Genomic DNA, 17,619 nt, shown 5'->3' on the forward strand with positions numbered 1-17,619 from the left:
TTTATTGTTCTGAAAGTGAGAGAGCAGACCCCCACTACTGCAGAGACAGACTCACTGAGGGATCCAACATCAACAAATCCCTGGTGACACTGGGTATCGTCATCTCTGCTCTGGGTAAATAAAGGGGACTTTTAATTTGAAGTACTGACTTTTATTCTCAAATCCCTTTTAATTACATCTCTGTTGTTCCATCGCTTTGTCAGAATTTAGCTTATCGTACAAAACAACATACTGAACATACATGAACATCTCTAATTCATACAGGGTGACATGAACATCTCTAATTCATACAGGGTGACATGAACATCTCTAATTCATACAGGGTGACATGAACATCTCTAATTCATACAGGGTGACATGAACATCTCTAATTCATACAAGGTGACATGAACATCTCTAATTCATACAGGGTAAAATTAACATATTTAATTCATACAGGGTGACATGAACATATTTCATTCATACAGGGTGATATGAACATCTTTAATTCATACAGGGTGAAATAAACATCTTTAATTCATACAGGGTGACATGAACATCTTTAATTCATACAGGGTGACATGAACATATTTCATTCATACAGGGTGATATGAACATCTTTAATTAATACAGGGTGACATGAACATATTTAATTCATACAGGGTGAAATGAACATCTTTAATTCATACAGGGTAAAATAAACATCTTTAATTCATACAGGGTAAAATAAACATCTTTAATTCATACAGGGTGACATAAACATCTTTAATTCATACAGGGTGACATGAACATCTTTAATTCATACAGGGTGACATGAACATCTCTAATTCATACAGGGTGATATGAACATCTTTAATTAATACAGGGTGACATGAACATCTTTAATTCATACAGGGTGACATGAACATCTTTATTTCAGACAGGGTGATATGGACATCTTTAATTCATACAGGGTGATATGAACATCTTTAATTCATACAGGGGGATATGAACATATTTCATTCATACAGGGTGACATGAACATATTTCATTCATACAAGGTGATATGAACATCTTTAATTCATACAGGGTGATATGAACATCTTAATTCATACAGGGGGATATGAACATATTTCATTCATACAGGGTGACATGAACATATTTCATTCATACACGGTGATATTTGTAGATCATGTTCTTTACATACAGAAGTATGCCTCACGTAACTAACCCAGTGCCCTACAGTCTACATTGTGAGATGAGCCAAGCGAGACTACCCTACTTTTAACACAATCCGTTACCCTGTCCCTGTATCTCTCCCTGTCCCTGTCTCTTGTCCTTCCCTCTCTCTACCTGTCCCTTTCTCTTTCCCTGTCTCTATCTCTGTTCCTGTCTCTATAACCCAACCCCCCTTTTCTCTGTCCGTCCCTCTCTAGCCCAGAACTCTCAGATGTCCAGTAGTTGTCAGAGCATCAACAGTGTGGCCAGTGAGGGCGAGGGCAGCGGTGTGGCCAGTCACACCAGCTGTCTGTCTGGTGGTGGTGGTGGAGGAGGGAGAAGACACTGCTTCATCCCCTACAGGGACTCAGTCCTCACCTGGCTCCTTAAAGACAGCCTGGGAGGAAACGCTAAGACCATCATGATCGCCAGTGAGTTGTAGTCTCTTCCTACAACCGCCGTGTGGAACACTGCCACAGACTTGGCAAGCGAGACTATCCAGTCACAAACATTGGCTAAACACATTTGTGTAAACTAGTGGGACTAGAGGGAAGCACTTGATCAAATCAAAGTTTATTTGTCACGTGCGCCGAATACAACAGGTGTATTCACCTTATAGTGAAATGCTGAATACAACAGGTGTATTCACCTTACAGTGAAATGCTGAATACAACAGGTGTATTCACCTTACAGTGAAATGCTGAATACAACAGGTGTATTCACCTTACAGTGAAATGCTGAATACAACAGGTGTAGACCTTACAGTGAATTGCTTACTTGATGTAATAGTACCAATGTTTGTTGGACTTTGGAATTATAAGATGGACATTTTCTTTTTTCCAGACCAATAGTAGTTGCTGATAGAGTCACAGAGGTTGTAATGGCTGTAGTGTTATTACAGTATTGAGTCACAGAGGTGTAATGGCTGTAGTGTTATTACAGTATTGAGTCACAGAGGTTGTAATGGCTGTAGTGTTATTACAGTATTGAGTCACAGAGGTTGTAATGGCTGTTGTGTTATTATTACAGTATAGAGTCACAGAGGTTGTAATGGCTGTAGTGTTATTATTACAGTATAGAGTCACAGAGGTTGTAATGGCTGTAGTGTTATTGATACAGTATAGAGTCACAGAGGTTGTAATGGCTGTAGTGTTATTGTTACAGTATAGAGTCACAGAGGTTGTAATGGCTGTAGTGTTATTACAGTATTGAGTCACAGAGGTTGTAATGGCTGTAGTGTTATTACAGTATAGAGTCACAGAGGTTGTAATGGCTGTAGTGTTATTGTTACAGTATAGAGTCACAGAGGTTGTAATGGCTGTAGTGTTATTACAGTATAGAGTCACAGAGGTTGTAATGGCTGTAGTGTTATTGTTACAGTATTGAGTCACAGAGGTTGCAATGGCTGTAGTGTTATTATTACAGTATAGAGTCACAGAGGTTGTAATGGCTGTAGTGTTATTGTTACAGTATTGAGTCACAGAGGTTGTAATGGCTGTAGTGTTATTGTTACAGTATAGAGTCACAGAGGTTGTAATGGCTGTAGTGTTATTGATACAGTATAGAGTCACAGAGGTTGTAATGGCTGTAGTGTTATTACAGTATTGAGTCACAGAGGTTGTAATGGCTGTAGTGTTATTGATACAGTATAGAGTCACAGAGGTTGTAATGGCTGTAGTGTTGTTGATACAGTATAGAGTCACAGAGGTTGTAATGGCTGTAGTGTTATTACAGTATTGAGTCACAGAGGTTGTAATGGCTGTAGTGTTATTGTTACAGTATAGAGTCACAGAGGTTGTAATGGCTGTAGTGTTATTATTACAGTATAGAGTCACAGAGGTTGTAATGGCTGTAGTGTTATTACAGTATAGAGTCACAGAGGTTGTAATGGCTGTAGTGTTATTACAGTATAGAGTCACAGAGGTTGTAATGGCTGTAGTGTTATTACAGTATAGAGTCACAGAGGTTGTAATGGCTGTAGTGTTATTGTTACAGTATAGAGTCACAGAGGTTGTAATGGCTGTAGTGTTATTGTTACAGTATAGAGTCACAGAGGTTGTAATGGCTGAAGTGTTATTACAGTATTGAGTCACAGAGGTTGTAATGGCTGTAGTGTTATTACAGTATTGAGTCACAGAGGTTGTAATGGCTGTAGTGTTATTGATACAGTATAGAGTCACAGAGGTTGTAATGGCTGTAGTGTTATTGTTACAGTATTGAGTCACAGAGGTTGTAATGGCTGTAGTGTTATTGTTACAGTATAGAGTCACAGAGGTTGTAATGGCTGTAGTGTTATTGTTACAGTATAGAGTCACAGAGGTTGTAATGGCTGTAGTGTTGTTGATACAGTATAGAGTCACAGAGGTTGTAATGGCTGTAGTGTTATTACAGTATTGAGTCACAGAGGTTGTAATGGCTGTAGTGTTATTGTTACAGTATAGAGTCACAGAGGTTGTAATGGCTGTAGTGTTATTATTACAGTATAGAGTCACAGAGGTTGTAATGGCTGTAGTGTTATTACAGTATAGAGTCACAGAGGTTGTAATGGCTGTAGTGTTATTACAGTATAGAGTCACAGAGGTTGTAATGGCTGTAGTGTTATTACAGTATAGAGTCACAGAGGTTGTAATGGCTGTAGTGTTATTGTTACAGTATAGAGTCACAGAGGTTGTAATGGCTGTAGTGTTATTGTACAGTATAGAGTCACAGAGGTTGTAATGGCTGTAGTGTTATTACAGTATAGAGTCACAGAGGTTGTAATGGCTGTAGTGTTATTACAGTATAGAGTCACAGAGGTTGTAATGGCTGTAGTGTTATTACAGTATAGAGTCACAGAGGTTGTAATGGCTGTAGTGTTATTGTTACAGTATAGAGTCACAGAGGTTGTAATGGCTGTAGTGTTATTATTACAGTATAGAGTCACAGAGGTTGTGATGGCTGTAGTGTTATTATTACAGTATTGAGTCACAGAGGTTGTAATGGCTGTAGTGTTATTACAGTATAGAGTCACCGAGGTTGTAATGGCTGTAGTGTTATTACAGTATTGAGTCACAGAGGTTGTAATGGCTGTAGTGTTATTACAGTATAGAGTCACAGAGGTTGTAATGGCTGTAGTGTTATTACAGTATAGAGTCACAGAGGTTGTAATGGCTGTAGTGTTATTATTACAGTATAGAGTCACAGAGGTTGTAATGGCTGTAGTGTTATTGATACAGTATAGAGTCACAGAGGTTGTGATGGCTGTAGTGTTATTACAGTATAGAGTCACAGAGGTTGTAATGGCTGTAGTGTTATTACAGTATAGAGTCACAGAGGTTGTAATGGCTGTAGTGTTATTACAGTATAGAGTCACAGAGGTTGTAATGGCTGTAGTGTTATTATTACAGTATAGAGTCACAGAGGTTGTAATGGCTGTAGTGTTATTGTTACAGTATAGAGTCACAGAGGTTGTAATGGCTGTAGTGTTATTACAGTATTGAGTCACAGAGGTTGTAATGGCTGTAGTGTTATTACAGTATTGAGTCACAGAGGTTGTAATGGCTGTAGTGTTATTGATACAGTATAGAGTCACAGAGGTTGTAATGGCTGTAGTGTTATTACAGTATTGAGTCACAGAGGTTGTAATGGCTGTAGTGTTATTACAGTATTGAGTCACAGAGGTTGTAATGGCTGTAGTGTTATTGATACAGTATAGAGTCACAGAGGTTGTAATGGCTGTAGTGTTATTGATACAGTATAGAGTCACAGAGGTTGTAATGGCTGTAGTGTTATTACAGTATAGAGTCACAGAGGTTGTAATGGCTGTAGTGTTATTGATACAGTATTGAGTCACAGAGGTTGTAATGGCTGTAGTGTTATTGTTACAGTATAGAGTCACAGAGGTTGTAATGGCTGTAGTGTTATTGATACAGTATTGAGTCACAGAGGTTGTAATGGCTGTAGTGTTATTGTTACAGTATAGAGTCACAGAGGTTGTAATGGCTGTAGTGTTATTGATACAGTATTGAGTCACAGAGGTTGTAATGGCTGTAGTGTTATTGTTACAGTATTGAGTCACAGAGGTTGTAATGGCTGTAGTGTTATTGTTACAGTATTGAGTCACAGAGGTTGTAATGGCTGTAGTGTTATTGATACAGTATTGAGTCACAGAGGTTGTAATGGCTGTAGTGTTATTGTTACAGTATTGAGTCACAGAGGTTGTAATGGCTGTAGTGTTATTGTTACAGTATTGAGTCACAGAGGTTGTAATGGCTGTAGTGTTATTGATACAGTATTGAGTCACAGAGGTTGTAATGGCTGTAGTGTTATTGTTACAGTATTGAGTCACAGAGGTTGTAATGGCTGTAGTGTTATTGATACAGTATTGAGTCACAGAGGTTGTAATGGCTGTATTGTTATTGTTACAGTGGTAAATGTGATTCCCTGTCTGTTGCAGCTGTGTCCCCATCCAGTAGCAGCTACAATGAGACTCTCAGCACCCTGCACTATGCTGCTCACGCTAGGAACATCGTCAACAAGCCCAGGGTCAATGAGGTAAGGCTTCTGGAGATGTTGCTCTGTATTTGTGGGGCCATTGCCTTGTCATGTCATCCACTGCCTTTTATTACTGTGAGGTATGAATTTGTTCTGTTGGGCACACCGTAGCGAAACGTTTTCAAATGAAAAGTGATGTCTGTCTACAGGATGCCAGTGTGAGGCTGATCAGAGAGCTACGTGAGGAGATAGACAGGCTGAAGAGTATGCTTCTCAGCTTCCAGATGGTACTGATCCTCCTGGATTATTATTAGGAATGGAATAATCTGAGATTACCTGGTGTCGATGTCAGATTATTAGTGCTAACTGCCTTCATGTTATTTGTCTTGCTAAATTGACCAACATTATTTATTTCTCATTTTATTCCATCGTAGCAACGGAATCCTAGCCCTTCTCTGAGTGATCAGAGAGACGGGAGTCTGTCTGACATCGTGAACGAACTAAAGGTAGAGTAACGATCCATTACATATCGACTTGACGCTGCTCCAGAATTGTATTCTCCACTTTTACTTATTTTATCCTTTCAATACTCTCCACTTTACCTGACCCTACTGTCTCCAGCTGAAAGGACTTTACATGTATTTTTTATTCATTCAAACCAACAGTCAATCAATCAATCCTCTTCCATCCCCCAGGTGGATGAGCTGACGAAGGACTGGTCAGAGAGCTGGTGGGACAAGAAGGAGCTGTTGGAACAGTACAGTGTGGATATCAACAGAGACCGGAGTGGGTTCCTCATCCACTCCCTCTTACCACGTCTCATTACCCTGGACCAGGACGTACTCAGCACCGGGGTCACCATCTATCACATCAGGGTATATATAATACACACCTTAGGATACTAACACATACTTCCCCATCCACTTCCTGTTACCTTCTATCACCTCAAGGTATGAGCATACACACACGTATACACAGACCAGAAACATACACTCACATACACACACATGGGCACGCAGACACACCTGCACGCACGCACGCACGCAAACACACACACACACACACACACACACACACACAAGCATTCACAACCACGGAATCATTGACATACTTCTATACTACCTCTGTACTTTCTGTTCTTGACTTTCTCTGACTAAATGTCTCTCTTTTGGTCTATTACATTCTGTTCTTCCTTCTCTCTCTGTTCTGCTTGCTGTACCAGATGCATCTCACTCCATCCTCTCTCATGTTTCTCCCTCGTTCCTGGTGTTTTCACTTCTCTAATGGCTGAATGTGATTGGATAAGAGGCGCTCTGTCCTGATTCTGACAACGGCTAGAATGTCTTTAGGCCTGGCGATTATACCACTGTATTTAAAGAGCGGAAACCACCTGGGAATCGATAGTGTTCCTGTAGTTACATAATATAGCCTTTTTCCCACAAGATAGCATCTGTTAAACAAATACTTGTTTTGCTGACAGGTAGGCCTAAGAGTTTAAAAAATATTTATGTCATTTAGCAGACACTCTTATCCATTGCAACTTACAGGAGCAGTTAGAGTTATGCGCTTTTCTCAAGACACATCGCTAGATTTTTCACGTAGTCGGCTTTGGGATTTGAACCAGCAACCTTTCAGTTGCTGGCCCAACGCTCTTAACCACTAGGCTACCTGACGCTTTTTTCTCAACAATCACTGTTTAAATTCTCTGTCATCCTAAACTCTTGGCTGCCCTCTGTCTGTTGTAGGAGGGGGTAACCAGGATTGGACCTCAGGACCAACTGGTTGAATCACAAATAGGTAGGCTGATGTCATATAGATATTGCGCATGCAATACATGTATTTTGGGGAGAATTGCAACTTCAAATGTGTGTTTTATTTTTGAGTCCTTGTGGGTATGTCTTTCCCCTCCAGTCCTCCAGGGCGGCACCAGCTGTGAGATAGAGAAACAGTCTGGGGTTGTGACCCTGAGGCCGCTGCCAGGGACAGTCTGCATGATCAAAGACAGGGAGGTGACGGGGCCCTGCAGACTGCCACAAGGTAGGCCCTCACCTAGTTCTCACACACTCATTTTAATCCCTGGTCAAAGACTTTCTTTCTCGTTACACTTCAGTTGATGGCTTACCAGTACCCACCGGAGCGTTTAGAGTAGCGCTTTGAGCCTCAACAGGGACGTCATATTTTCACTTTGTATCTCTCTCTTATCCATTTTCAGGACCTTGATCACTCTTGGAGGTGTCCACAAGTTCCGTTTCAAGCACCCAGGCTGAGGTCATGAGAGAACAGAGACGGGTGGGTACTGCTGACCAGTAATGTTGTGATCGTGAAGAAGCTCCTGATTTTTGAGGGATTGATTGGTAACTCATATTATCTGCTTGACAGGCCAGTGAAGGTGCACTGAACTGCAGTTACAATGATTTTCAAGCCTTGACCTCTGATTCCAGGTAAACACACACACTGAATGTAAACTCACCACAACCCACTGACAATCACAGGTCAAGAGCATCTCTGAATACTGCCTCACTACACATTGCTAAAAGGATTCTGCTGAAGTAAAGCCCCACTGGCCAAACCCTCCCCTAAACCGGACGACGCTGAGCCAATTGTTTCTGCTGAGCTCCCATAGTAGACCCATTGCATACATATTTGCTATGTACCGTAAATTCCGGACTATAAGCCGCAACTTTTTTCCCAGGCTTTGAACCTCGCGGCTTAAACAATGACGCGGCTAATATATGGATTTTTCCCGCTTTCAATTTTTTTTTCTCCAAAAGAACACATTCTGTGATGTGCTCAGTTTTTTGGCGGCATGAAGCTTTCATTAGACCAATGAAATTGCCGAACAGGTTAAGGTCAAACAACTTTTTTGTTTACTGTTTAGATTAAATCGAGCGCTCTCAAACTTCCCATCATTTCTGATTATGGTAGTCATTTGTCACCCTCATCATTGCAAAGACACTGAGAAATGCATATGATGCAGCTTTCAAGTTGAAGGCGATTGATCTGGCTGTTGGAAAAGGAAATAGAGCTGCTGCACGGGAGCTTGGTCTTAATGAGTCGATGATAAGACGTTGGAAACAGCAGCGTGAGGAATTGACTCAGTGCAAAAAGACAACTAAAGCTTACTGGTAATTTTAATTTTTGTTACAAGCCGTGTTCGTTAAAGCCTATTTATTTTTGTTACAAGCCGTGTTTCGTTAAAACCTCTCTGGGCTAGTCAACAGCCAGTGGAATCCCGTGGCGCGATATTCAAATACCTTAGAAATGCTATTACTTCAATTTCTCAACATATGACTATTTTACACCATTTGAAAGATAAGACTCTCCTTTATCTAACCACACTGTCCAATTTCAAAAAGGCTTTACAACGAAAGCAAAACATTAGATTATGTCAGCAGAGTACCCAGCCAGAAATAATCAGACACCCATTTTCAAGCTAGCATATAATGTCACAAAAACCAAAACCACAGCTAATACAGCACTAACCTTTGATGATCTTCATCAGACACTCCTAGGACATTATGTTATACAATACATACATGTTTTGTTCAATCAGTTCATATTTATATAAAAAAACAGCTTTTTACATTAGCATGTAACTAGCATGTGACTAGCATTCCCACCGAACACTTCCGGTGAATTTACTAAAATTTACTAAATTACTCACGATAAACATTCACAAAAAGCATAACAATTATTTTAAGAATTATAGATACAGAACTCCTCTATGCACTCGATATGTCCGATTTTAAAATAGCTTTTTGGTGAAAGCACATTTTGCAATATTGTAAGTAGATAGCCCAGCATCACAGGGCTAGCTATTTAGACACCCAGCAAGTTTGGCACTCACCAAAGTCAGATTTACTATAAGAAAAATGTTATTACCTTTGGTGTTCTTCGTCAGAATGCACTCCCAGACTTCTACTTCAATAACAAATGTTGGTTTGGTCCCAAATAATCCATAGTTATGTTCAAATATCCTCTGTTTTGTTTGTGCGTTCAAGACACTATCCGAATGGTAAAAGAAGGGTGACGAGCACGACGCATTTCGTGACAAAAAAATTCTAAATATTCCATTACCGTACTTCGAAGCATGTCAACCGCTGTTTAAAATCAATTTTTATGCCATTTTTCTCGTAAAAAAGCGATAATATTCCGACCGGGAATCTGTGTTTAGGTTCAAAGACGATAGAAAATAAAAACAGGGGGTCGACTCGTGCACACGCCTCAGCCCATTGTCCTCTGATAGAGCACTTGCCAAAAGCGCTAATGTGTTTCAGCCTGGGGCTGGAATTACATCATTCAGCTTTTTCCCGCCTTCTGAGAGCCTATGGGAGCCGTAGGAAGTGTCACGTTACAGCAAAGATCCTCAGTCTTCAATAAACAGAGTCAAGAAGCTCAAGAAATGGTCAGACAGGCCACTTCCTGTAAGGAATCTTCTCAGGTTTTTGCCTGCCATATGAGTTCTGTTATACTCACAGACACCATTCAAACAGTTTTAGAAACTTTAGGGTGTTTTCTATCCAATGCATATTCTAGTTACTGGCATGAGTAGTAACCAGATTAAATCGGGTACGTTTTTTATCCGGCCATGCAAATACTGCCCCCTATCCCCAACAGGTTAATGGAGGATTTAACAGCCTGCGAGGAGGGAAATACGTAGAAGAAGAAGACAGTAGCCTGATCATTAGAAGGGGTAGGTTTAGGAGTCAATAAGCTGTCCCGTGTAACATTACGTACTTTACAAACACACTTATCCAACAACTTCTTATCATAACCCTTGGAGGCAAACCGATCGCACAAGGTGGTGGCATGTTTTTCTAATTCATTGTCAGCAATACATATTCTTCTGACCCTCAGCAGCTGGCCGTAAGGTAGACTATTGTCTAAGAGTAGACGGATGGTAACTTGAATAATGCAGGAAATTGTTTATATTCGTCTTCTGGCGATACAGTGGTCTGAAGTCCATTGTCCTTTGCTAAGCAATACATCCGAAGAAGAAACAGTTTCCTCATTGGATTCCAGAGTGAATTTCATAGTAGGTAACCTGAAATCAATGTACGGTCTGAACTCTTCCAGTTGCTCATATGTCCCACTCCAATGAAAAACAACATTCATGCTACTGGAGAAAGGCAGAAATCTAATTGAGGACAGAAAAGAGCTCCAAAAAGACCCTCCCTGTGCCACAAATCTGAGTCAGGAACTGCCACAGTCAAAATGCTCACTGAGTCAGGAAACTACCACAGTCAAAATGCTCACTGAGTCAGGAACTACCACAGTCAAAATGCTCACTGAGTCAGGAACTACCACAGTCAAAGTGCTCACTGAGTCAGGAACTACCACAGTCAAAGTGCTCACTGAGTCAGGAACTACCACAGTCAAATGCTCACTGAGTCAGGAACTACCACAGTCAAAGTGCTCACTGAGTCAGGAACTACCACAGTCCAAAGTGCTCACTGAGTCAGGAACTACCACAGTCAAAATGCTCATCTAAAACTCAGGTAGACAAATGTCATAAGACTTGTGTGACTGTCGATACTGATCCTAAAAATAAACATCCCAGTGTAAAACACAAAACATGTCCTGTTGAAAAATGGCTGAAGGCCTCAGTGCAATGTGAGCAACTTTGCCTCTGACAATACCAAAGATTGCCAAATGGCTAAAAATGAAGAAGGGGTCAATGACTGATGGACCTCTGGCAAAAATCTCCTGGACCTTGTTTGACGTACCAAGTAAAATAAATAGTATTGGATCTTCTACATCCCAAATAACACATGGAAGTAGTGATGCTAATATGAAGATATTGGGTGACATTTGCAGAGATATCATGTCCAGACAGGGAAATACCAAAACATCTAATTGCAGGCAATCTCATCAGTTCTGTGGCAGCAGTGTTGTTCATTGCAAAAAGGGAAAGTCAAAGCGGTTCAGAAGGTCCAAAGCCCAGGCACCTCCTAGCTCATCCTCTGACTCCACACTCAAGTCTTCCTCAGATGAAGAAGAGAAAATCCCTCCCAGGTTGGATCAAAACAGGTCTTCATCAACAAGAATGAAGTCAGGAACTCAAACTAATGGAAAATTAGAGGAGATAATTCAATGCAATGGTGGAGAAATTTATGTAGTGAAAAGACAATCACCACAGTCAAAAGACAATCACACTATGGAAGCTTGTACTGACCGGACCCCATATAATATGATGGTAAGCTGGAGTTGGCATCAGTTTGGGTCAGAAAGAACACAGCCCCAATGGGCAATCACCACATATAGAGAAAAGGACAAATCGTGAGAAAATCATATCTTCCAGTATCAAAGAAACTGAGATGTCACCCTACACACCCAAAGACTCAAGATTCGCCAATGCATTTTGCCTCCAGCGACATCAATCCCTTGCTAACCACGGCAAGAAGAAGAGCCAAACCAAAGCTGCTACAAGAACCAGGTGTTTGGAAGTGCCGCTGACATTTCTTGTAAATCACTGCTGCTGGGATTCCACTGCCAAACGTATCACTAGATGCTGCAGTGTCGACAATGGTTTAAAACATGCAGAACCTCTCCTTTCAACTCCCACCTGAGCACTTACTCCAACAACAAGGGACTCTCCAGCACCCTGCGCAGCATGGAGGGAGATTCCAAAGATCAAACGTCCCCTCAACGGCCCATCTGAAAGAACGTACTAACCAAGTCTCCAGTGTTTGACGATCACAATCAACAAGTGACCCTGTACCATGAGCTGTAACTCATCTTCTTGCTACAGGTATCTGGAGATCTTGGTACAGCACTGGCCAGGTGGATGAGATCATGTTGGTTTATGACTCTTCAGAGCGGGAGTTTCAGGGTAATGGGTTTCAGAGGTCTGAAACAAACACCGATGTGACCAGAGTACCCAGACAACCTTCACTCAAGAAACCACGACTTAGACAACGATCAACCATGGTGATCTACAGAGGAGAAAACAACCGTCACAGAAAGAGCAGCACTCAGGTACCAGTGTCGCAGAAGACCACAGAGGCCTGTAGAGAGACCACCACATGGGCCAGCCTTCAGAACATGTCTGAGCATCTCTCACAGCTGATAGTAAACACGTCTGATCTTCTGGGGAATGTTCAGGGTATGAGGTCTGGCGATAGCCTCAAACACAGCCTGATAAGAAATGTTAAATCTTCATCTCATCTGTACTCCTCCATAGATTGGATGAAGAGAGACTGCTCAACCAAAACTGCAGTAGATATTGGGATCCAGACCGAAAGGACTTTAACACCCGTACAAGACAAAATGTCTATCCACCAAACTCTGTCCACGGAGAGGTCCAAAAGCCCATGAAGTTAATGTGATAGTTAAAGTGATTGGCTCAGAAGTTCTCAATGTGTCACAAGACAAAGGGCTTCCCCTTCAACATCAACTCAAGAAAAACCTGGATGATAATATTCAGAGCATGCCTGACCTGCGACTCAATGGCTCCACTGTTAACCAAAGATCTATCTTGGAACCAGAGAGTCTCCCGCACAAAGTCCCTTCCCTGGAGACTGTCCAACGTCACAATCATTCAAATCCTGCCATTCGTCATAGAAGCAATGAGGACTGCAATCCTGAAAGAGTGTCCTCCTCCAAAAGCTTGGGAGTGTCTGAAGTCTGCCATAATTTGTCAGAAATACTCAGACCAGAAAGCCATAATATCTTGAGAAGGAGTGACCCGGGAATAGGCTATAGAAAACAAGTGAGCTTCACAGACCGTGCATGCTCACCCATTCTCACTGTGTGTCCCAGGGCTGGTTCCAAACCAGAGCAGAATAAAGTATTTACAGAGTCTCAAAGAAGAACAGAAGTTTGAGATGCAAAACCGAAGTAAAGACCACATTTCGGACCAGTCAACACCTTGTTTAAGTTACAGCGGACACAAAGCATGCATGTCTTTCATAAAGAATGATAATATATCAGGACATGACTCCCTTCATCTGTGTGAGAAGCCAGGTGATAACTCCACCACAAAATCAATGGGATTGATGTTCCTCGAGAATGTGAGTGCCCTCAGCCATTCAAGCCCAAAAGGGTCTGATGCATGCTCAGAAAGTCTAGTTCGTCCATCGACAGTTACATCCACAATGAAACCAGCGTTGTCATCCACAACGAAGAAAGGGAAATGAGCTTATGGCACAAAACCAGCCAATGTCCAATATGGGTCCTTCCTTCTGTTCTAAGCAGTAACAGAGTCGCTATGCAGAACCACACCTCTCTCGTCTTTAGTCAGACTGGTCCAACAGGAGGAGAAATACATCTCTACTTTTGGAGATCAACTAAACTACAGAAGACATTCAATAGGATTACCACAACAGTAGATCATCAGGGCGTCCTGTGGAGCACTTCACTGGTGCTTATGAACATTCCCCTATCAGTGACAGCACCATCCATGTTCAGGAGGATGACATGGTGTCGTTGGCCCCAAGCGAGTGCAACACAGACATTCTAGTAACACCAACCCAGTCACCCACACTTGCGACTTCCAACACTCCCCACATCAGCTAGATCACCAGCGGCTCGCTGAGGACCTACCTGTGCACAACAAGTTCACCAACTGGTCTGGTATCAGTCAGCATCCCTCTGAGATAGGACGGACTAATAGTTTAATGAAACCAGCCATGTATCTACCTACTGGTCATGAAGCACAGAGGAACCAGCCAGAGTGGGCTGAGCTGAAGAGCCAGGAGTCAAAGTCCAGCTTGAGTCCAGAGTCCACGTTCCATAAGGACAAGAAGGCAAGAGAGATAGAGAGGCTACGTAAGGAGCGAGAGGCAGGTCATGGCTACGGTCCAACTGAACATGAACCCTCATCATCTGACCTTGGAGCTGACTGAAGCCAGCTGCACTATGGTCTGGGAGAGACGGACACGTTGTTAAAGATGCTGACATCTGGAGGAACCAAGGAGGAGGAACCGTCCCCTGTCCCTACCAAACAGCAGCTCTATGACCGGTAAGGTTAAATGTCCCTAAGGATGTGATTGTGTTGATATTATGATGTAATTAGATGAATTTAAAATGGTAGTTTATAAAATGTAACATGATTCCCTATGTTCCTCTTGTATCAGGCAACTGGAGGAGCATTGAGAGTTTGAGAAAGGACAGGGAAGCTCAGCTTCAGACCTGCCGTAGGGCTCGCAGCCTCAGCCCAGCAAGCAGCACCACTTCACCCGGTAGCCCTCCTCAACCCAGATCTCCTCCTCAAAAAGACTCCAGAGTTTCAGCCCTGCCCAGTCGTCGCAGAGGCTACCTTCAACAGCTCCGTCAGGAGGTAGTAGCGAGCAGGATGTAAGACACTCCACAATCCACACCAAGTCACATTTTTGTTTTGATTATTTTTAGGTTGGTCAACAGTTTTCCCATGTCCAATTCTCAAGTGTCTGAAGTGTAAAACATTTTGTGACAAATATTATTCTAAAAAGGACTTTATACAGTTGTTGATAATTGATTCTCAATTGATTGATTGTAAATCTTCCCTCATCTTTCCCCAGGATCCCAGATCTACCCAGAGGAGAGGGTGAGATATGCCCCTGAGATAGAGCATCTTCTGCGTGACTACGGCCGTGCCCGTGAGGAGGCCCATGACAGAGATATCCCGTGCACGGGAACGGCTCCGCGAGAGAACAGAGCAAGAGAAACCGACGGCTCCAGCGACAGACGCTGTCTCAGATGGTCAAGGTTAGTCACAGCAAGAAGTCATAGTTTTCACACTCCGTAGACAGTTGAAAGCCCAAGATGTATTCAGCATATTTCTCCATGGATTTTAATTTTTTCACATCGACTAGAAAGGCGAGCTCTTTTTCATGGATCCGGCAACAAAGGACCATGAACAAAAACTCACCTTATAGTCAGAGACTTATGTTGTCCCTCTGATCAGTTTGCTGTTTTCCTAAAACATACTTTCTCTCTTCTTCTCTGTCAACCTGATAATTTATTCTCATTTAGGATGACTTGCGGTATCGGACCAGAGTCAGCAGCCAGCACACTGTACACTGGGTCCGAGTCTGAGCCTATCCTCTGGACCAACCTCGGGCTACAACAGTGGTAACACAGCTCAGCTGAAGGACGGCAGTAGACCCTCACTGACACTGGAGGTACTGTACTAGTCTTTGAAGATGTTTTTTGCTGCTTTCTTAAGCCCAGGGGACTGCACTTGAAAACAGGTACATTTACAGTATGTTGATTAATTTGCACTGTCCCTAAACAACTAAATTCAATAAAGTTAATCCTAATGGCTGATTTATAGTCAGTTTGACACAGGTCTATAGAGCACAACACTCTTAGAAAAAGGGTTCCAAAAGGGTTCTTGCACTTTCTCCATAGCAGACCCTCCTTGGTTCCAGATAGAAACCCTTTTTTTATACAGGCAGAACAATTTTGGGTTCCATGAGGAATCCTCTGTAGAAAGTGCCTACATGTAACCCAAAACAGTTCTACCTGGAACCAAAGGGTTCTTCTTCCTGGAACCAAAAAGGGTTCTTCAAATGGTTATCGTATGGGGACAGCCGAAGAACCCTTTTAGGCTCTAGATAGCATATTTTTTTCTAAGTGTGTAGAATATTACATATACATATGGGAGAGTCGGTAGACTTACTGTAAATTAACCTTAACGGGTGTTGGAACTTACAGCAGACTATATTACCTATGGTGCAATGCATCAGACAATTGTTTATTCAAATCAAATCAAATTGTATTTGTCACGTAGACATGTTTAGCAGCTGTATTGCGGATTGTAGTGAAATGCTTGCTGTTTCTAGCTCAAACAGTGCAGCTATATCTAACAATTCACAACAATACACCAACCTAAAAGTTGATAATGGAATTAAGGAATATATAAATATTATTCAGTGTGTCAATGTGTTTGTATCCGTCCCTATTCAAATAGACCAGGGATAAAGGTAGAGCCCTAATGAATTCTCATGTGTTGTTTTTGTCTGGTGCCAGGTCACTGAGGTCCTGGGTGATGGGCTCTGAAGGTCAGGTCTCGCCCTCCCCATCTGTGGTTACTCAGAGTGTGAAAGACCCAGCGTGGCTGGCTCTCTGCCCAGGGTGAGGACTGACTCACCAACACAAGACAGCAACCACTCTCTACATCTTCATCACACGTTCAACTGACTCAAAAAGGCTGTTATTTAGTCAGTACAGGATTACTATGAAATCATAATAAGACATTAAAAGGGGGGGGGGGGTCATACATGCTTAGGACAAGTCTTACATGACATTATAAATGCATTACGGATTATACCTGTAGGCTTTAAGTCAAGTGTTACTTTGTTTTTAATACAAAATTCAAAAGGCACTCGCACGTCTGAGCTCTTTTTTGCAGGGTCATGGTAACAGTTGAATAAAATGAGAGAAACTAAGGATTCCGCACGCTGCTCTTGATAGTATGACTGCTTTTTAATAAGCTTTACGTATCGACCTCACGGCTTTCGTCAGAGCTTTACGTATCGACCTCACGGCCTTCGTCAGAGCTTTACGTATCGACCTCACGGCCTTCGTCAGAGCTTTAGGTATCGGCCTTGGTCAGAGCTTTATATATTGAACTCACGGTCTTCGTCAGAGCTTTACGTATTGGCCTCACAGTCTTCGTCAGAGCTTTACATATCGACCTCACGGCCTTCGTCAGAGCTTTACGTATCGACCTCACGGTCTTCGTCAGAGCTTTACATATCGGCCTCACAGCCTTCGTCAGAGCTTTGCATATCGACCTCACGGTCTTCGTCAGAGCTTTACATATCGACCTCACGGCCTTCGTCAGAGCTTTACGTATCGACCTCACGGCCTTCGTCAGAGCTTTACATATCGGCCTCACGGCCTTCGTCAGAGCTTTACATATCCACCTCACAGCCTTCGTCAGAGCTTCACGTATCGACCTCACAGCTTTGTCAGAGCTTTTCATATCGACCTTATGGCCTTCGTCAGAGCTTTACTTATCGATCTCACGGCCTTCGTCAGAGC

At 42.2% G+C, this 17,619-nt stretch overlaps 1 protein-coding gene and 1 long non-coding RNA gene across 3 annotated transcripts in view; both read left to right on the top strand.

Moving 5' to 3' along the window:
* LOC115162033 (stAR-related lipid transfer protein 9-like) overlaps window positions 1-8,249 on the top strand; it is a 49,026-nt gene extending 40,777 nt beyond the window's left edge. For both annotated transcript variants that reach the window (XM_029712950.1, XM_029712951.1), the window contains 10 exons: window positions 17-114; window positions 1,395-1,607; window positions 5,612-5,709; window positions 5,859-5,936; window positions 6,084-6,155; window positions 6,345-6,524; window positions 7,395-7,446; window positions 7,561-7,686; window positions 7,861-7,938; window positions 8,029-8,249. In XM_029712950.1, coding sequence (XP_029568810.1) covers window positions 17-114; window positions 1,395-1,607; window positions 5,612-5,709; window positions 5,859-5,936; window positions 6,084-6,155; window positions 6,345-6,524; window positions 7,395-7,446; window positions 7,561-7,686; window positions 7,861-7,916 — 973 coding nt within the window. In that variant the 3' untranslated portion in view covers window positions 7,917-7,938; window positions 8,029-8,249. The remainder of the gene's footprint in view (window positions 1-16; window positions 115-1,394; window positions 1,608-5,611; window positions 5,710-5,858; window positions 5,937-6,083; window positions 6,156-6,344; window positions 6,525-7,394; window positions 7,447-7,560; window positions 7,687-7,860; window positions 7,939-8,028) is intronic.
* Window positions 8,250-14,662: 6,413 nt separating this feature from the next.
* On the top strand, window positions 14,663-15,287 carry LOC115162708 (uncharacterized). The gene is made up of 2 exons (XR_003869621.1): window positions 14,663-14,946; window positions 15,150-15,287. It is a non-coding gene; the product is annotated as an uncharacterized LOC115162708 (long non-coding RNA).
* Window positions 15,288-17,619: the final 2,332 nt, after the last annotated feature.

This window comes from Salmo trutta, chromosome 25 (assembly GCF_901001165.1).
Source record: "Salmo trutta chromosome 25, fSalTru1.1, whole genome shotgun sequence".
In the NCBI taxonomy this organism is placed as follows: domain Eukaryota; kingdom Metazoa; phylum Chordata; class Actinopteri; order Salmoniformes; family Salmonidae; genus Salmo; species Salmo trutta.